This window comes from Lissotriton vulgaris, chromosome 2_1, assembly GCF_964263255.1.
Source record: "Lissotriton vulgaris chromosome 2_1, aLisVul1.2, whole genome shotgun sequence".
Lineage (NCBI taxonomy): Eukaryota > Metazoa > Chordata > Amphibia > Caudata > Salamandridae > Lissotriton > Lissotriton vulgaris.
The window spans coordinates 1,724,652,725-1,724,674,037 of NC_141687.1; the positions used below are offsets into that span (position 1 = coordinate 1,724,652,725).

Here is a 21,313-nt window from a genome sequence, read left to right on the forward strand (position 1 = left end):
TAGAAGGGTTTTGTCATCTTCTTAGAGTGTGAATGTTTTAAAATGGCATGTTTCAATACTATGTTGTCTAATCCTTCACCAAAGGTCCAAGAGGAGGCTACGGAATTCCTTTGATTTCTTGACTCAGCCAGAGTTTCCCATATTACCAGAAATCTGTCTGCCTTTCAAAGGGAAAAGGGTCTCCCAAAACCCTTAAAATGAATACCGCCTCACCCCTTCAATGAGTTGCAAAGAGCAAAATTGCACTGATATTTTGCTGTAATATATGTTTCTTCATCACACATTGTCTCATTTAGAGTTTTAGTGGAGTGGTACCACCTCAGTGATGGTGACTCGACCCATAAAATCTTGGTAGCCTAGTTAGAGCTTGGTGAAGCACTGTGCTTATATCGGTGAAGCCTCTAATACTCTGCCAATGTAAGCCTTTGCCATGGAAGCCCATCTGCCAAAGGGCTCCGAGGCCACAATGATGGCCGTCTTGTCCTATTGCAGGTGAAGCATCCGCCAATCAGTTTCCTTTGCTGCTTTTGCCATACTTTGTGGGTTTATTTTCTCAATTAAAAATGTTTGCTGAGCAAATCCTTTGAATGTGGCTTCCTCCTTGGAAGTCTTCAGTACATTGTATGGAGCCGCTGCATTGGAAATGTGTAGAAGCTTCTCCAGGCAGGCAGGGACCTACATACCGGGCAGACGACCAACTTAAGCTCCCTGTCAAGAATCTCCCTTCGTTCCTCTTTGGGTAAATCATGATTGTGTGTCCAACAATTGCAGGGCTTGGATATTTTGTCAGCTTTAGATTCAAAGGTGAGGTAATTGTAGACATTGCCTATGGGTTTCAGTCCTTATTGGCCTTTCCCTGACCATACCCTCGGGTATATGGTCAAGTGAGCAGGAGCTGGCTCTTAGTGTCCAGCCTGCGCACCAGGACCCGTACTCATGACCTGTTTGAGCTCATCCATTGATGCTCATCCAACTGAAAGTGATGAATATAATTAAAATATCCAAGTGCAGTCCTTTCCAGTGCCCCTTCAGTGAGGATCATGAGCTGAGAACCATCTGCAAATAGGTGAAAATACAAAGTAAGTCCCTCGATCAGCAAGGCTAGGAAAAAGTATGATGAGATGGGATCCTTTTGGCACACCACGTCAGCAATGAAAATGATAAGAAAATAAAAATCCAAATGTTACTAGCTGCGAATGTTCTAGGAGATAAGACTCCTTCCATTTCAGTTGTAGGAGCTGGTATGTAGAATCACTCAGTGATCAAGGACTGCAGTAGAGTCAGATCTTGTATCAAAGGTGACCAACAAACCAAGAAATGGCAATGCTGCCAGTCATCTCTCAGCTTCCTTCTGCTTCTTAAGCTTGTAGATCATAGATTCCAGACTCTATTCCACCCCTCAGGTTTTGAGTTCTGCAATGTTTATTTGTATGTACCTGATTGTCATACATGACCAATCATTAAACGTCATATTATTGGAGGATGTCAATGGAACCCTCTTCCTTTGGCTTTTTTGCCACCTTTTTGCACAGAGTGTGTAAGGATAAAATTAATGCTGCTCCCTTGAGCACTGTGTCAGAGCCGCTGGCTCAAGTTAGATGTTGATGACATTGTAGTTGGTTGAATATTACAGATTATATTTCTTTAAAGAACCATGTAACACACAGACCCATATTGTGTTTCATGCATGGGTGTGCGCAATGTTCCCTAGGGAAATTATGTGAAACTTCTGGAAAATTATGCGTAATTACAAAAGAGCGTGATCCAGCATTTAGCACTAATGTCTTGGTGCTAAATGCACCCTTGCAAATAACATGGACCAAAGGATGCATTTTGCTCTAAAAAATTACCACTAAATGCAGAAAAACACGAACGGCAGCAGTCAGCAGCCACTTGCCCTCTCTTAGTTTATTCCTGTGTCCTGTGATATAGGATTTTTGCCCCAAATTACACGAATGGCCATAATCGTGTAAATGGGGTAATTCCGTATCACAAGAGTACTGCAGAACTATGAAATGGCGTCATTAAAATTTTGCTCAATCCTAGTTTAAAATATGAGGTTTAAAGTCATCAGTTTCGTCAGCATCTATTGTGTTTTCAGAGTTGTTCCAGGTTTTTGTTGTTATTTCAGTGTGGTATCGTCTGTAATTTAACTAGTTGTTGATTGTTACTTGCTGGTTAGACTTGACACTTTGCATATTTTTTCTTCAAAAAGTACACAAATATCCCAAAGATCTGAAAATGGATTGCCAAGCGTGTCCTCAGCCACTGCTTCCCCTAGGAGGAATTTGGTCGGTGGTGGACAATATAATCCCGATTTAATATCATTGGTGGAACTCACTTTGTGGTGTTTGTCAGCGAACTTCATGCCTTTATAATTTCATTATTAGTACGGTTTACTATTCGCTTTTATGCATTGGATGCAATTATTCCCCTCGACGCACTGTCCTCGGTTTTTCATGTGTTCCCTCTTTTCTCAAATCCCTTTGTGAGTTGCCAGCTCAGGTGCACACATACATGATTGTGATTTCTTTGGAAGCCGGAGTTCTTGAAATAAACCCAACAGAGGGTCGCCGAACAAGTGCAAGGGACAGAAACTAGGAATGATTCTAAGGTGTTTGGGGCGAATTCTCTCCCCAGTTTTTCAAAAACTGCACAGAACTGGAAAAGACTTTTGACGTTAATTTCAGACACCAGATGCGTTCGGATAGGCAGGCACATTGATGGTGTAAAATTCCCATACAAAGTGAAAAAAAAATCTTTCCTCCCAAGTTGAAAATTTGATTTGCGAGATCCTGGAGTCTTTACGACTAACCAGGATGTGCCGTGATTGAGCAACAGGGAGGAGGCCGCTCCGATATCCTGCGATGTCTGTCTTCGCGTGATGCTGGTAAGCTCCCCTCCCAAAACTCAAACAGGCCAGCGGAGCCCGGCCTCCCTCCAGCAGCCTGGGAGCATCCTCTGTTTACCTGCCCAGGTAAGCTGGTTAGCTGCAAGACACTCCCCTGGACAGGGTGAGGGCAGGAATTTGGGGCCGAGCCAAGGGCTTCTTCTATAAAACCTTCCTGTCAGCCCCAAGAGAATCGTAACTCCCCAGACATCTCCAGTTTGGTACCAGCTACCAAACTCCAAGAAGGATGGGCTCAGGCAGGGGGGTCCCGCTGCCCGTATGGATCTTTATAGTGGCAGCCACCTGCTTCCAGCAATACGGTAAGAGCCTCTCTCTCCAGTCCACTGTGGACCTTGATCTGGAGCCCTGGGCTTTGCTTCAGTTTCAACGGATTGTTAGTCTACTGTTTAGAACTTAAACAGGTAGATTCATCAAGCTAAATTGTCCTCGCAAAGGGCCAGATTCTGAGAATCTGGCCCTTTGCGAGTGAAATTTTTGCATTTGGGATTCATCATCCCAAATGCAAAAATCGCTATTAGCGAAATCGCATATTTGCGAGGAATTGGATTTAAGGAATCTCTATTAGAGATTCCTTAAATGCAATTCATTCACCCATTTGAAATTGCGAATTTGCAATATTTGGTCGCTATTTACCACGAAGTCTGACTTCGTGGTAAATTGCGAAAAAATAGAAAAAAGCACTGTAGTGCATTTTTCTCTTTTGCATGTTACACAATCACATGTCCTTTGGACATGTGTGTGCGCAACACCTGTGTAAATTTGCATTTCAGGGGTGCTACAGGGTGTCCTTTGGACACCCCTAGCACCCATGAAATCGCTATCCTATTTCCGATTAGCTAATTGCTAATCGCAAATAAGGAATACTCCCCATTCATTCCTATGAGCCTTAGGTGAATGGGGAGTTATTCCTTATTTGCGAATAGCAATTTGCTAATCGCAAATAAGGAATGTGTAGGAATCGCAATTTATTTTGCGATTCCTACATGAATCCCGTTTTGCGAGTCTAATAGCGATTCCTTATGAATCGCTATTAAAGACTCGCAAAACGGGTCTTTGATTATTCTACCTGAAAGTTTCTAGAATGTCTGTTTGTGGAGTGCGGAGTGCAGAAAACTCTGCAAACTCAGCGAACGGAGCGCAGTTCACCGCCCAGGCTAGGAAGATGTATTATGTATCTATATACTGAAGCTTCTAAACGTGTTTGTGATTTATTGATATATATTTATATAAACGTGTAAGTATGGGGAGAGGATGTGGCCTTACAGCTAGAGTGGTCGACCTGGAGGCTATGGAACTGCATTTGAGTCTCGGCAGGAACGCTGAATATCCTGTGATCCTGGCCAAATCACTCAACATCTCCGTGCCTCGCAAACAATTAATGTGTACAAAAGGTGCCCACTTTAAGAAAACCCACATCAGGAGACATGAGATAATAATATCTACCGTCCTTTTGTTACCACTTGAGGAAGAGCTGACTTCTCGTTCCAGATGCCATAAGCAGGTTTCATTGCCCCATCACCAGGGCTTTCCTGGACGGTTCCTCTAGGAGGGCAGTCAGCTCTTTCAGGTCATGGACCGCGATTGCTGTGCATGGCTTAGAATGGCTCACTCAGAAAACCATGGTTTTTCATAGGAGTTGGTCTTGGGTCATACATGCCAAATGCAGGATAAACTTGGCCCTAGGGGCAGAGAGTGAAGCAACTAGTGCACTAGCTTAGTCTGTTTGTGACAGATACCTATGTGTGAGGTTAGCTTGCACTGCAACTGTCTGGTTTCAGCCAGATTTATATATGTGAGAGAAGAGTGTACTACTGTTTCCTTGTTTTTACCAGTTTTGTATATGTGAGGGAAGCTTGCTTTGCTCCTGTCTGGATTGTACATGTATGACGGAAGCTTGCACTGGTGCTGTCTAGTTTGTATGCAGCAGATTAATATGTAAGAGTGAAGCTTGAGCTGGTGCTTTCTGGCTTGTACTAGATCTGTAAGTGTGAAAGAAGCTTGCACAGCTTTACGGGTTTGTACCAGGTCTCCACAGCCGACTGAAGCTTTTTTTCTCACGCCCTCAATATTTTTTGATGAGGATGTCCTTAGCGGTCACACATACTAATGGGCAAAAAACCCTGTTAAGCAACCAGACAAAGAGAAAACCTCTGAAGAGATACCCCTCTACTTTGCTTTTCTGTTCCCTGTCTGACCGCACCAGAAGGTCGCATGGCGGCTGCTCGTGGTCTTCCTCTACTTTGGATGAGGAAGACTTGTGTCAATTGACCGGATTCCGATTCTAAAATATATTCCCAAAAATCGAAATAAATTGAGATTGATCTTTGTTTCTTCTGAGCACAGCCTGCTTTGCACAAGGGTTGAACAGCAAAGGATATTTGGTGGGAGTCACAATTCACACAACAGGCGCTGCACAATTGCAACCTAAGACGAACAGCCTACTCCAAGAGGGTGGACACTACATCATCACAACTAGGGGTGTTCGAAGTTTCCATAACTGCTTTTGCATAAGTATGCATAGCTTAGCAAAAATTCTGCTTATATGCATGGAATACAAATCTATCATTTAGTACTATATTTTAGCATAAAATGTGTCTTTGCATCAATTTTTGATATGAGAATGCATTTCACGCTAACAAAAGTAGTGCAAAAAGAAAAAGCTGCTTGTGCTCTTTTTCTTCTAGTACATTTGCAGAAAACTGTATCTCTGCAGTACATTTTAACTGTGAACAACAAGTAATTAAGCAAAATGTGCAATGGTGTAAGCTTGTAAATTTTGCATAACAAATCTAACGGGAATATTCTGTAATTATGCAAAATACACTAGCCTACTTGAAATTTTGCCCAGATCTACTTATAACAGTGTTCATTTTTCTTCCACACAATGCAAAGGGAATTGTCTCTAGTCTCTAAACCCAAGAAGAAGAATGAAAATCTATAATCTGCCTATTACATATAAATCGAGGCAGTAGGTTCATTAACTCCCTAAACTATCCACCAAAATGTGGTTGAGTTGCTGTTAACTAACATGTTATTCGTTGTAGCAAGTACATTAACCACAGAGTCGTCCTATTAGTGCTGAGCCTATAGAAAAAATCACAGGGGTGAAGGTCTGAAAGTGGCAACACTGGCTTTCAGTGTCCTACAGCAGGCAGGGCGAGCCGGGCACCCCTAGTCTCTGGGCGCATGCAGTTCGGTGCCCCAACCTTGGTGAACTGTGTAACCCCAACAGGACCACCTAAACTCAGGGCTTTAAGTGGAATGCAAAAACCTAGGAGTGGTCTCCCACAGGGGTATTGCCTATGTAATTAAGGGAATGGTTTTAAAACAAGTAAGCTGAAAATCTGTGCTTAGCACAGCCTGCCATCTGACTGGTATTTTTCTGCTTTTGTAATCGCGTCCAGATATATATTACAACAAGTAACAAGCCAGGACTATTGGCTTTGTCAATTGTTCTTAGTTGCATAACATAAATAAGCAACAACAATGGCTTCATTGTATATCAAATTGAAAAGGTGTCAGTTCTGAAATGATGAGACATTGAAAAAACTATAACGAGTTTCTTTGAGGTTACATCAAAGGCGGTGAAGGGTGGCACTGTTGCAGAATACATTATTTGTTTTCATTCGGAGGGTGAGGGCAAAAATGAAGAGCCTGATAGGGACCCATCTCAGCATCTGCTTTTAATGTTTCGCCTGCATAGCCCTTGCACTGTGCTTGTGAAAGCGCGTGTATTTATTATATCTTAAAAGGGGGCTTTTATCAGTTCCCATTACCGAATTACTGCGCTCATTCGCTTTTGTGCGAAACTTGTTTTTTATCTTCCCCTGGCTGCATGTATTTATGATACTTCTACTAAAGCTGTTCACACAGTTTAAGCCCCAGTCACTGTCAAGATAAGATCTCTTCCTGCTTGTTCTTTATTACTTAGCTGTGTAAAGCAGGTGATTTAGCCTTAGAACAATTGTGGGTTTTCCTATTCATGCCTCAGTCCCTTTCTTTGCACTTTGTAGGCATTATCGGTTTGATTTTTTAAACTAAATCCATTTGGTCATTATTATCAACTTCTAAATGTTGCAATAAACATTGTGCGTTAAAAGTAAAGATAATATACAAGAGCTTTGCTATTAATGCCTAACCGTGGGTCCGGGATATTCCAGACCATAACCTCGGTCTTACTTGAGTTGATATTGTAGCCCGAGATCTTACCGAACTCTTCCGCCTTCTGAATCACGGCAGGGAAGGACAACACCGGGTCCGAGGTAAAGATTAAGATATCGTCGGCATATAGTGCCGTCCGCCTCTCCCAATCCTTAAACTTGAATGAGGGTATATTTTCGTCTGCTCGCAAAGCCTGGGCAAACGGCTCAATGTACAAATTAAAAAGGAGGGGAGAAAGCGGACAACCTTGCCTCGTACCTCTGGTGATCTTAAAGGGGTCTGTCAATATTTTGTGCGTTAAAAGTAAAGATAATATACAAGAGCTTTGCTATATTTTACTACTAAACAGGCAGCCACAAGTGCCGTTACCTTGAAGTAACAGGGTCATGATTAGAATGGTGCAAAAGGTGCAGTAATACCGGGCCCACAAGTTGTCACAAATCTTCCAAACACATAATATTACTATATTTGACTACTAAACAGGCAGTCACCATGGCATGCACCTTGCAACTGAAAGGGGATTGATTTAAATGATGAAGCAGGTGCAATGGCACCTGGGCCAAAGGTTGTCATAACTCCACTAAACACCAAATATTGCTATCTTTTACTACTGAACAGGCACTCACAAGTGCAGTTATCTTGCAGTCAATAGGGTCATTATTAGAATGATGCAGCAGGCGCAGTGGCACCAGGTCCAAAAGTTGTCAGAACTCCTCTAAACACCAAGTATTGCTATATTTAATTACTAAATAGGCAATCTAAAATGCAGTTACCTTGCAGTACAAGGGTCTTGATTTCAATGGTGCAGCAGGTGCAGTGACACAGGGGCCCAAAGCTCTAGGAACCCCTCTAAACACCTAATATTGTTATATTTTGCTACTAAACAGGCAGTCACAAGTGCCGGAATCCTGCAGACAAAAGTGTCATGATTTGAATGGTGCAGCAGGTGCAGGGGCACCGGGTCAAGCATTTGGCAGAACTCCTCTAAACTCATAGGGGCAGATTTATGTCGGACTTGCGGCACTTTTGCGCAGCCGTTGCGTCACTTCTGTGACGCAGCGGCGGCGTAAACCCTGCGCCACGTTGCGACATACTTACATCGTGACGCATCTATGGAGATGCATCACGGTGTAAGGTCCTGCGCCACATGAAACCAGCGTCAGGTTTCATGTGGGCGTTTCCACGCAGGGGGCGTTCCATCACAGGAACGCCCCTGAAAAGTGACTCTGTGAAATCTACAAGATTTCACTGAGTCACTTTCCCAACGCTGATGCGTCAATACCCTGCGCCTGCTTTAAGCAGGCGTAAGGCTTGACGCACCACGTTAGAGATAGGGCAAGTTGGAATAGTGCTGGAGTTGCGCGCCGCATGCAACACAACTTCAGCACTGCGCCAACTTTACGCCCTAGATGCGACACGCATCTGTTTATTCCTGCGCCATGGTGCGCCGCATTGTAAATGCGGCGCATCATGGGTGGCGCAAGGATAAACTTGCATGTCGTATCTTTCCAGGCGCATTTCAGCCGATTTCCAGAGATGCCTCAGGCAACATAAATCTGCCCCATAATGTTGCTATTACATCAATTATTTCTATTTTTTTCATTTTTCAAAATCTTGCTATTACTTACTCACACTACACCACTAAAAACAGCACAATAGATTGCCTTTTTGTACATAAACAAGCCATAACACTTGAACACTCTTTCTGTAACTTATGTTGTACAACAACTCATCAAGCTCTGACTTACAACACAAAACTGCTTTTTTGTTAATCACATAGACAAAACTTGATGGATTTACCGGTGCTTGTTAGAACTGCTGATGCTGAGCACATGCAGAACCCAGCCCACTTAAAGCCCTGCCTAAAGTCTTTTACAGGCATTCCAGTGAACCCGCAGCCTGCTCTCCAAGCTCCATGCTGGCAAAGTACAGAGAAAGGCCTTCCAGCCCTCCTGTACTACCCAGAGGGCTCTGACCTGGCACTGCCGGCACTTTCACCTGAACCGGTGCCAGCCTTAATGATTTAAAGGAAGAGGAAGTTTGTGCGGAACAAAAGAATTGGCTTTCACTGCCCGAACGTCACATATTTCAAGAAAGGTGCAGCACGATGAAAGTGCAAATCGAAGTGCGCTGAAGAGGGGTGCTGAGATGGGAAACTCCACCTTGGCTGCTCCACCCCATACCTCCAGTCATATGAAAACGTTTTAATCAAACGTGTGCATAAGTGTGGGGGCACATATATAGAGAGCCTTTGCAGATGCCCAAATGTGAACTCCCTCTCAAAATTCACTCCTTGAGTCACCACTACACTCTAGTAGGGAAAAGACATGTTTGTTACAAAGGTCCAAAGGCCGGGTCTCCCCGCTGTGCTCGAGGGTAGCATTGCAGAATCAGGGCTTATGCAAGGATACATGGTAACCAGAGTTTGGCGTACAGTCATGGACGCCCCTTTGCTGGGGCAGCTGTGCGCCTAATAAAAGTTATTAACATAACATAACATAACATAACATAACATGGTCACTCTGCTGTGGCCTGTGCAGTGAAAGGGACACGGCACGCAGAGTGCATGGTCCAATGGTGTTTCGAATCTCCCTCTCACACAAACGCACATACACTGCCCTAGACCCCGTTACATTCACACACTGCGCTCCACACTCGCTCTTTGACATTGTGAGCTGCACTTGGCCTCCTCAAGACTCACGCATCTTGTCAAGGCCCTCTTGGATCTACACACACCTGTCTGTGGGCTTCTGGATTCCCGCAGCTACACTGATCATCAGTTAGACGTGCTAGTCTATTCTCTGGAAGCCTCTTCCTGCTGCAGTGCAGTAAATCCACCGTAGAGTGTTTGCATGTAATCTAATTAAAATCCATTATGAACCGCAGCCATGAACTCAGTCATTTAAAGAAACTGGATTTCCTGGAAAGAACATAGGGTTGGAAATGGTATTGCTTCCCGTTATGATTTCGGGGGATCAGCCAGACACGCAGAGAAGAACCACAGCAAACACACAACTGAAAAAAATCACACCTATGGAGTCTCCCTCCCTGACCTTTAATTTCTTGGGGAAATAACACATTTTTCCTGCAGGGTGAGTGTGCTACAAACGGAAACAGGTTTTGTAACTAGGATAGGGTGTGGTTATATACTTAGGCCACACAGTTTGTCACCCCTGTTGCCACTTCTGAGGGCATCACTCTTTGACCCTCTGTAGCAGGGTTGGCCAGAGCCTGGGGCCGAGTGATGTATGGGGTTATACTCATAACTTTATGCAGCAGGGTGTGGTAAGTCACTAGAGAGTGCCATGCCCCTTTAGGGGACACCACTCTGGGCAGAAAGCTTGCCAGGGCTGTCAGACTGCACCTGAAGTTCCCGTTACCACCCTACCCTAGCATTGGGTGTTACCCCGACACTGGTCCCAGGATGCTTGTTTCCGGTCCAGGGAAGACCTGGCTTGGCAGTTCGGGCTGGACTGTTCCCATGAGGCACACGGTCAAGACTGATTTGCATATAGCTGTGTCTGAACTGGGGTGGCGAAGTGAGCTAAAGAATGATGATAGATTCAACCCAGATCTGTGACTGGGGGTGAGTGTCTGAAAAGTTTCAACACTCAGTCCAGTCCACCATTTCCTTGTGTTTACCCAGGCGTTGGAACTAGTCAATGGTTTGTCATTGCTCTTGGTTTAACTGTGGGGGGTTGTAGGGCACACACATGAGTCGTAATGGACCACACTGGGGTATCGAAAAGTAACTAGGGCCAGAATGTAAGAACTCTTTGCTTGTTTATTTAATGTGTAACAACATTAACGTCGGGCGCGAGGTCGCATTGCTTTACGCTTTCTTCCTGTGCTTGTTTGCAGCCCACGCACAGACGGAAGAGGGCGTCCTGCAGGCAGATGACCCGGAAGAGGTTTCCTACTATGACCAACAGAATGAAGAAGGTATGTGTGATTCTCCTCGCTCTTCATTGCCCCCACAGATGTCGGATATCGTGTAATCCCTGCAGACACGCACTGCCGCCCGCGTGCCTGCTTCTAGCAGGACAGGTGTTAAAGGAGGGCTCTACTCTTACCTGAGCTTTTAATTCCAGCCCATCATCAACAAAGACAGGCTACGCGATTTGTTTGCTCATTGTCAGTGAAAAACACGTATTTTAAACACGCTAAGGACGGACACTTTGCCTCTGTTTTGTTTTGATTTATTTGTAAGCTTGATTAGTACTGGGGGCATAATCCGGGCGCGTGTGGTTTACAGTGAGTGGGAATGGCACCTGGAAGTGTCCTCTACGTCTCTCTGAGTGGAAAACATGTAGTTTATCGTTGACGGTTTTTTTTTTTTATTTAAAACTTTTTATGTAATAGTACACAGGGACTAATGGTGCTGCTTTAGAGCACTTAACATGTGGCACACCGTTCTGTAATGAGTTCCAGGTACCAGTTTAATTCATTTGACATATTTATGAGAAAGCCATTAGTGCATGGCTTCTTAAAGCCAGCCCTTCCTTCCTGTTTCATCACTCCACCACAGGTGCGCAAGAGCTCATTATTCTTGCCTGTCTGAAGGGCCCCTCCTGGAAAGTAATACTTTACAAAAAGTTCCGTTTTACAAACAAAATATGAATAAAATGGATAAATTCCGACTGTGACGCTCCAAAGAATCCTTTCAGCCTAATGACATTTTGATGAAAGGATAAAAATGCACCAATTACGTTACAACTGGTGTTGTGGCCGAGCCACGGGCATGTTGGGGGCAGTAATCCTGTCTGCTGAGATATGTTTACTTGTAAGGAGCTATGAAGTCGGCACGAATCGTCCCGAGAACATAAGTGGAATTGGTCCTAGTTAAAGTTACAAAGATGTATAATTCATTGTTGATTTGTTCGTGTATATGAGTGCATGTGTGTGTGCATGAACATGGAGGTGATACTGGGCGTAATAGGGCAAAGCTCTAGTTCGCCAAAGCAGTGTAGGTATCACAACATGTTGGTGGTGAGCTTCAGCGCAGAGCCATTGCTGGAAGTGCTGAAGTGCCAAGGCTGACAAATAGTGCTATGTACACTTGGTCTCAGAAACCATGGTGTCCTAGATGTGTAGAACACCATACAACCTGAACGCTCCGACATTCGCCTTCCTTACAAGAACAACACTTGCCCTCAGTGGAAAATATGCCACTCACGCATTTGCAAGGGCCTCCTGTTTTCTCCCTTAATATCATCATTTTGTTGATTACATTTTGCTTTCTTCCACCATATCTGGGTGCACTTCATCTGTAGCCATCTTTTACTTCCCAGAAGTGACTTTTGCTGCTTCTAATACTATTGATATGTTTCTCTTTTTTTCAGTAGTATCATCTGGAGGAATTCCTCGTGGTGCTCTGAGGCAGATACCAAAGCGTAAGTACTGGGTGATGGCCACATTGGAACATCCCAGATGTCCTCAGAATGTAATACTGGCTGGGTGAGGACATTGAGAGGACAGCAGTCAGACCCAGACTTCATCTCTTATAAATATAGCCATGAGATGGAAAGAGAGTTTGTGTGTGCGTATAGAGAGGAAGAAATAGAAAAGATACACAAATGGCAAGCTCTGTAGGTGGACATTGCTAGTTCTACATTACTTTAGCTGAGGAATGCCAGACCAAGGGAAGCAAAGAGTGTGATGCAGCCTCCATGCATGCCTGCTAAAATACGAACAGAGAAAACAAAACATGGGAGTGAAGGGTCAACAACAATCTGATGACTAGACATTTAGAGATATAACAGAAAGACAACTAAACTATGAGTTGAGACACAGGAAGAGACAAGCATACAAGGTAGTAAATAATGTATCTTTCTTCTGGAGACAGACTGACAGAGGCATAGCTGAACAGATATGCAGACTGAGAGGTCACAGTTCTTCATCAATGGTAGATTTGCTGTGATCAGAAATTGCTGGTTGCAAATAAGCGCGTGCATGTTATCCTACAATGATTGCAGCTGCTCTCCGTACTTTGGGCCCTAACTGGAGTTGGTTTCCTGTTACTTAGGTACCTAGAACTGTGGCGCATTGCATTGAGGGGTCTATCCACTGTGGTGCTGGGCCTAAGCATTTGTAACCATGTTGCACAAATCATAGCAACTGGTTTGGAAACGTTGGTGCATGTTTCTAAGCAGAGATGTGTTGATAGTTGTTGAGACAGACAAACAGAACGCCACCACCTGTTCTTAAGATACTATTCACTGTGCCATACCTGCCTAATGCTCTGCTTTGCAATCACAGCTCTTATTGAGGCACACAATGACCAGGTATGCAGCACATGGGGCAACTCGCACTTCAAGACCTTCGATGGTGACGTCTTCCACTTTCCGGGGACCTGCAACTACGTCTTGGTCTCCAACTGCAAGAGCACATATGAGAGCTTCAATATTCAGATCCGGCGTGAGGTGGTCAACAACATACCCACTATCACCCGCATCATACTTGTGCTGGGGGGCGAGGTCATCCAGTTGAAGAATGGAACCGTGAAAGTCAACGCCGAAGAGTACGTTTGAGTTCCCAGTGGTACTAACGGGGGGGGGAAGGAAAAGAGGTGTTCTTGTAGGGAGCCATTTTGTTACCTAATTTACATTGCAATGGGGGTGAGGAAAGTTTCTATCACAGTGCCAGAATTGGGTGAACATCTTAAGTGGCATGTTTATAATTTGAGTCTATAGCTAATCGGGGGCAAACAACATATTTAGTTGTGCTTTATTACTAAATTAACATGTGTCTCCTTCTGATCCCTCTTGGATTTGAGACCTGTCCAAACTAGGGTTAATGTCAGCAGGCCCCACTTAGCATAGGAAGCTTTGAGAGAGTAAAAGAGACATTCACTGTTGAACGTGGAAGGAAGAAAATAATACTGTGTGACATATTAATCTTCTATATCAAAAAAGAAATCCAATTGTCTATTGTCCTTAAATGCACACTCTCTATGACTCCCTCAGCACATTGACACTGAGATGTTGGTTTGTATAAAGAAACTCGGCTAACTGCCCACTTTCTCAGTAATGCCACTTCACGGCTATCAGGCTGCAGACTTTTTCAGACCCAAAGTATGACTTTCAGAAACATAAGAGTTTGAAGACCGGCCTCTGTTGTCCTTTTTTTCAGTCTCACCTGCTGCTTTTTGTCCCCTCATGGACTCCGCCCTCTGTATGCCAGTTTTTCCTTGGTGTCATGTTGATGGGATAGTTTGAGTCCACATGCATAGAAGTTAGTTTGTCATTCCCCTTCTCGGTTATTTCTGGAGCTTCTCCGCGTGGTCTCTACGCTGCCTTCAATCCCTACATAGATAGGGAAGAAGGCATTATTTTGCAATAGAATCATGCAACCATGTCATCTGAGGCACACTCTGCTAGCTCAGACGCCGCTTCACACATAGAACAAGTAAAGGATAGGACAGGAGGGGATAACATTTATTAGAGCACGCTAAAACCCAAAGGCGCCAAAGCGCTATAGCAGGACAGATGAGTCCGCAAGAGCAGTGCAGCTCAGAATCAAGGATTCTAAGACGAAGAGAGCCAGGTTTTCAGATGTTTTCAAAAGGAGGTTAGAACACACTTTATGTTATAAAAAAAAACTTTTAATTCACATGAGAAAAGAAAGGGGGCATCTCTGGCACTGAGAGGTGTTTGCACTGACTGGAGGTTTCCCACAAAGATCGCCTGTTGGGGTGCAGAAGGTGCCTCCTGTGCAGTCTCGTATTCAGTACACATTTGGGATTGGGATGCTCGGCACGCACCCCTACATTTTTGATGCTCGTTTTCCCACAACGAATATAATACAACTAGCCCATTACCATGTTGGTGAGTGATAGAATAGAAATAGCAGGTCATGATGAACAGAACTGACTCTGCTGGTAACGTGTGCTCAGGAGAATGGTTCTCACTCGCTCAACAGATAGTCATAAGGTCATCCCAGGATCTGCCGCTCCAGGGCTGCGCGGAGGTGGATGGACTTTTGTCAACATTGCCTATCCTTCGATGACTCTCTGTTTTGAACAAGAAAGCCTTGCAGAGTCTTATGGTATTCAGAAACTGTTCTGAACCATGTGTCCTAAACTCAGGATTTTTTCCATAAGTTTTTGTTATGCTCAGATGAACTATAAGTGTTTGGAAAATTCACCACAGTCATCAAAAAACATTGTTACGACCATAATACTCTCTCAAGATTTAACTTCCGTTTCAGTCCATCCTCCAAAGGTGCAACGTCTCACAAACCTCACACTGCTCCAAGCCTTCACCCGAAGGTATGCCTAGCCCGGTATCACTCATCCTTCACCAAAACCGTCATGGTGTATTTATCTAACTTTCAGTTGGAGACCGTCTCCATGCTCTAGCGAAGGCATGCCCTGGAGAACAGCAGACCACCGCGACTCAAGAGTGTGTGGCCACTCCTAACTCCAAGCTTAAGGCTGGCCTGGTCTGTGGTGCCCATCCGCCTTGTAGGATCATTGTCTGTTTCTTCTTGCAATGTCTGTTATGAAGCTTTGGCTTCCAATCATCTGCACAGCCGAAATCATTCATGCTAAATCTCCTTTACTCCTTCCCTCTGCAGGGCGGAGTTGCCATACAGCCATTCAGGGATCCTGATGGATCGAAACGGCATCTACTTGCGCGTGACTTATAAGGAAGGATTGGACTTCACGTGGAACGAAGACGACGCCATCATGGTAATGCATCACTTTCAAGGAAATCCTATGAACACTGGCCTCTATACTGTAGGGCAGAATAAGATCAACCCTAACACTAGCACAAATGTAAAAAAGAAGTGGTGACTCCATGAGGAAGTGCTGCGGGGCGGTAGGGGAGGGGCAGGGTGGGGGGTGTAGTAAACTCTGGAATGCTGCCAAATGGAGTTGTGTATACAAATAAATAAATAAAACAAATTATACTGCATGCTGAATCGCCAATTTGACGTTACAGCTTGCACTGTAATTTCTAATTCCGGGGGGGGGGGGGGGGGGGGGGAGACCAACAAAAATGCCAGGGTTGCTTTGGGTTCTCTATCCAGCCCTGCTCAAAAGGCATGACTTCAGGCTCTGCGATGTGTAAAACCTTCTCCTGCATTTGATTTAATGAACTATAATGTTGTTTATGCAAAATAGGCACTCAGTGCACATAACAACTGACTTGCCTCCTAGTTCTCTATTGGAATTATTTTCAGGGTGGGGAAGAAAATAAATGTTTCAGAGTTTTTGTTTGAAAACTACCATTTAAAAAGAAAATACTTCTCAATGCACTGATATAATTTGATGTATTAAAGTGAAACGGTTCTGCATGTTAATGAAATACACTTTTTATTTTTGAAGAGACCTTTTCATATTTTTACACTTTTGCTGAAAGACTTCTTTAAAATGAAGGTGTTCCTAAAGCAGGGCAGGACAAACTAGTTACTTCCTTTCTTTCACTTCAATTGACACTTAAATAAAGGCTTGACTGTTTATTTATCATAGTGCTGAGTTGACCAGTGGGACACATTTAGAAGTATTGAGGGTCCGCGTGAAGCCCCCGGGCAGTACTTTGAGTATCACTAATCTAATGCACTGCTGAAAAGACCACCCATGAAGCAGGAAAACCCCATGTAGCCATTTCGCAGTAAATTTGTTTAGAACTAGGAGAGCTGTCTCGTGCTCCTGTTGGGGTTGATGAATGTTGCTTGCTCTTCCAAAGCATGATCACAAATGTGGCCCATGTGGCCCCTCTTCGGCCATCATAGTACTGGCCTTAGCATTTCATGTATGGTGAAATAGAACAATGAAAGATTGATAGAAAATTACAGAGGAAGAAGACATGTACTGTGGATCCTTTCATGGTGCCTCCAGTCCCACCAGTAAAAGACAAAGCAAGTTTCAGCCTGTGAATGACCTCCATCAAACTATAAATAAATTAGCATGGATCACCTTCATCGAATGATCTTTCCTCAAAGTTTCATATTTTACCATCGAGCATTGTGGTGGAGCATGCAGCAGCTGAAGTCCTCGGTCATTGCAGCCCAATGTTTCTAACATGGAATACGCATCTTTTTTTCTGATAAACAACACACAAGATGATCCTACAACTTTCTCTCTTCTTTGTAGGTGGAGCTAAGTGAAAAATATGAGAACACAACCTGTGGGCTCTGCGGAAACTTCAACGACATTCCAAAGGACGAGTTCCTTGTAAATGGTGAGGATAAGTAACAGTTTCCTTTCTTCCAGTCCTGGTGGGAAAATCAAGTGCTTGGTCCTTTTAGGAAGTTCACAGAATGTGTTTATACTCGCACGATTTGTACTACTAGTATTCAAAACAGGATGGTGCTGGAATCTAGATTATCTAGATTAGATTTTACTAATCTGCAATCTTCCTTGTCAATAAATAGGATCAGCCTGGACTAAATCTCGAAGCTCTGGCTAATGATCAAAGCATAAATATTATCAAGGGACAATTTTGTAACTTTATTCCATGGAGAACATCTCCGACATCGAACAACATGAACTTCGGTCTTAACGACAAAGTGTATGTTAGGAAGCTTACTCTCTGTGGTGTTTACATGTGGTTGCTGGAAGACCAATCACATGATTTTGTAGTATCACAGGGCAACAAAATGTGCCTGCGTGGGTATTATGGCGGGATTGATAAATGTATTACTGCAATGGAGACGTAACCTTTTACCGCATTTCTTTATTCAGGATTCGAGATGACCCCCCAACAGTATGGGAACTTTCACAAGCTGAACGATCCCACAGAGGAGTGTGAGGATATGATTATTGAGCCTCTCAACAACTACACCGGTCATGTAAGTGTGAAGCATTGCTCCCAGAGAGATTTTTTTCTAGCATCTTTACAGCACAAGTGAAAAACTCACATGTATGCCTATCTGTACTGTTCTTATCTCAGATGCAGACCTAAACGTGCTTTAAAATCATCCATGGGTCAACCATGTATAGCTTGCACCAATGCACCAGTTTTTCATGGCAATTACCAATAACGATAACGTTGACTTCTGGCCGAAGTGCATTTAAGAGCCCTTGGAAACTTAATCCCTGAAGTTTCCTTACAAATCACCGTTGTACTGAGTTTTTCATGACGAAGAGCCTGATTAGATCTTAGCGGATGAGTTACTCTGTCACAACGGTGACTTAGGACATAATGGTATTCATATTTTGGCAGACGGGATATCCATCACTGTTGGGACGGAGTGACATATTTTCGAAGATATAAATCAGACCCTAAGTCATCCAAGCTGGACCAATAGGCATATCCTAGAGGCCATCTCCAACACAATGTCATGTTTTGAGGACTGACTCGGAATCCATGATCGGTTTCCAAGCCTGCAGACTAAAGAGTTCATCGTTCCCACAGTCATACTTGGAGAGGGGCTCTGCACATGCAGGATCTTTGCGTAGAATGCATTTTGCCTCACGGTGCTACTTATATGTTCCAATCCGGAGGCCAATTAGCAGCATGCCTGCTGCTTTCACATTCTGCCTTATTTGGAAGTACAGTAAAAGAGCTGCAGTTTATGAGTGTGTTACAGATGAATGAGGATGTGTCAACGGTGTCCATGCTGTTTCACAGTTTCTACTCCATTTTGCCTCAGGAGGTCGAGTATTGTGAATCTATCCTGACTTCCAGTGCCTTCGCTGACTGCAACGCTGCCATCCATGTCCAACCATACATTGAGGCTTGTGCGCAGGACCTGTGCCGCTGCAATAACGAGTCGCAGTCCTTCTGCCTGTGCAACACCTTCACCGAATATTCTCGGCAGTGCTCCCATTCTGGCAGCAAGCCTTCGAACTGGAGGAAACCAGATCTATGCCGTAAGTGTTCACTGGCCGAGGTATTTCTTAATCTGTAACCTCATGCTTAAATGGAAAGGCTTGCCTATCCCCCTAAGAGCACCCGGAGACGTGGCTTGCTATGGCTTGTTCAGGCACTCTGACCTCCCGAGATGAAACACTGTTTCAACAGCCTTGGGTCTACATAGCACCAACAGGCTCTCACATTAGGCGCATTAGGGATGAATTAGTGGATATTTCCTTTGTGGGAGGACTGACGTGGAAGACACTGCTAAGAGTAAAAAGTTCAACTTAGGAGTGCAATATTTTTTTGCATACAAGACTCCTCCTGGGCCAGTGGATGGTTGAACATGAGTGTCCCACAGAGAAGTAGGTGGCTCTCCTGGATGGGCCTTGCTGTTAGTGAGCAGGCAGTAGGCATGTAATTGTCCAGGCAGCTGAGGAGCAGTGCCTGGCCTCTGTCTCCCCAGATAATGTTTTGGAGAGCAATGAAGCAATGTAATGTAGAATGACTTAGGTGATTAGGCCTGGTATAGTGAACCTTTTATAGATTGGATTGAGATGTAAACATAGTCTAGTAGCACATCTAAGACTGCTAAGCTGAGTCAGAGACAGGCGTGATGCATACAATAGCGTCCTGTAAGAGGCCACTAGGGCCTGATCAGATGCGTCTCTAAAAGTGTTTTGTCGTTTGGGCATTAGCAAAAAAACTGGGCCATAGATCAAATTGGTGGGACCACTTACAATGTGCTAACTTAAAGAGTGTGTGAACACACACATCCTGATTTCCATAGTTGACTACTAGGTTTGATGCACATTTACGTACACATACCTATATATATGGCCCTGTGGAAGGCAAGCATCAAAATGCCTGTAATGTTTGTACTAATAGTGACACAATAAAGGTTTGGAAATTCTAGCCTCGCAGTGCTGCTTGTTCTTTACTGCATAGAGATTAAGCGGGAGAATAATTTCAAACATACATATATATATATATATATATATATATATATATATATATATATATATATATATATATATATATATATATATATATATATATATATATATCAACTCAAAGGTCAGCTTGGAACCTCCAGTGCCTCGGCGATCAAACAAAAGACCAACGAATCCCAAATAGTGGCAAAAGGGTTTCTTTATTCCAGAAAATTCAGCAGCGTAGCAGACGACGCGTTTCGGGCAGTTGCCCTTGATCACACATATATATATATATATATATATATATATATATATATATATATATATATATATATATATATATATATATATATATATATATATATATATATATATATATATATATATATATATATATATATATATATATATATATATATATTTAAATATGCATATATAGTGCATGTTTGCTGAAAATGTTTAAATCTGACATTGCATATAGTGTATAGTAAGTATATAGTTTGTATAGGTGTGTGTATATCTAGACATAGAGAAGTACAGGCGCAAACAAAGTCATATCTAATCATTTTAAGCAAACGTGGGCTAGTTGGGCAAATTGCGTCTTGGACAAATTGTGTGTGGAAAAGTACAGTATCTGCTTTTTATTGTATCAGTGATGGGGCCCAAGCACCGCAGACCAAATGGAGCTGGGGACAGGCCCCAACTACCAGCTATATTCATCCCTTGCACCCCGCAGGTGCCATTGGAGCCGATATGCTTTGATATTTTCCAGGAACCCTAAGTTGGATTTACTCATGCCGATATGTATATTGAGCATACTCAGCACAAATTCATGCAATAAAGTATTTAGTATTCCAGTCCAAGCAAGTCTGTGGTTGTTCTGTTGGTATGATGGTTGTATCTTCCAAAGCAACAGAGTAGCAAAACTGTCTTGTAGTACCTCTCTTTCCCCGTGAGATGACCAGAAAAGAACAGGCACATACCTGACATGTAGCACTGCGGGATTCCATGATCTCAGACACTAAGCAGTCTTTCTAATTCAAACCCCAAACTTAACAACTCCAAGATGTTCTGAATTAGATGGGCCGCTGTGCCATGCACTGTGATGCTTATTGTGACGGTTAACAAGGGCTCTGCCAGGATAGAATTTCAGCCCTCACAATCAAGAAGTAGCAAGTTTATTTTCATGGGAGTGGAGAAGTGTGGCTCAGGGGTTAGAGGCGGCAGACCCGGAAGCTGAGATCGGCCCTGGACCAGGGTTCAATTCCCCGCCTTGACGGGGGTTGGGCTCAATAATTCCACGGACTTGATAATTCTCGCTCCGGTGCCTACTCGACTCACGGGTTCACACTCTGCGACTCTGGGCAATAGCTTGCTTAATCTCCACAACGGCCCCTCGTGGCAGGATGCCTGGCTTTCACCTTGTGGATACCCTGCCGGGGCTATCTCACAGGGGAATACCAGGACGGGTTCCCTAAGCAAGTGCATAGATGCCTGCGATG

At 43.7% G+C, this 21,313-nt stretch overlaps 1 protein-coding gene across 1 annotated transcript in view; it reads left to right on the forward strand.

Annotated features, from left to right (window-relative positions):
• The first annotated feature begins 3,102 nt into the window (after positions 1 to 3,102).
• Positions 3,103 to 21,313, forward strand: part of LOC147733191 (uncharacterized) — a 63,096-nt gene continuing 44,885 nt past the window's right edge. The window contains exons 1-8 of the mRNA XM_086957732.1: positions 3,103 to 3,210; positions 10,934 to 11,014; positions 12,415 to 12,465; positions 13,331 to 13,592; positions 15,650 to 15,764; positions 17,172 to 17,259; positions 17,763 to 17,869; positions 18,674 to 18,893. Of these exons, the coding sequence (XP_086813858.1) occupies positions 3,138 to 3,210; positions 10,934 to 11,014; positions 12,415 to 12,465; positions 13,331 to 13,592; positions 15,650 to 15,764; positions 17,172 to 17,259; positions 17,763 to 17,869; positions 18,674 to 18,893 (997 nt within the window). The 5' untranslated portion in view covers positions 3,103 to 3,137. The remainder of the gene's footprint in view (positions 3,211 to 10,933; positions 11,015 to 12,414; positions 12,466 to 13,330; positions 13,593 to 15,649; positions 15,765 to 17,171; positions 17,260 to 17,762; positions 17,870 to 18,673; positions 18,894 to 21,313) is intronic.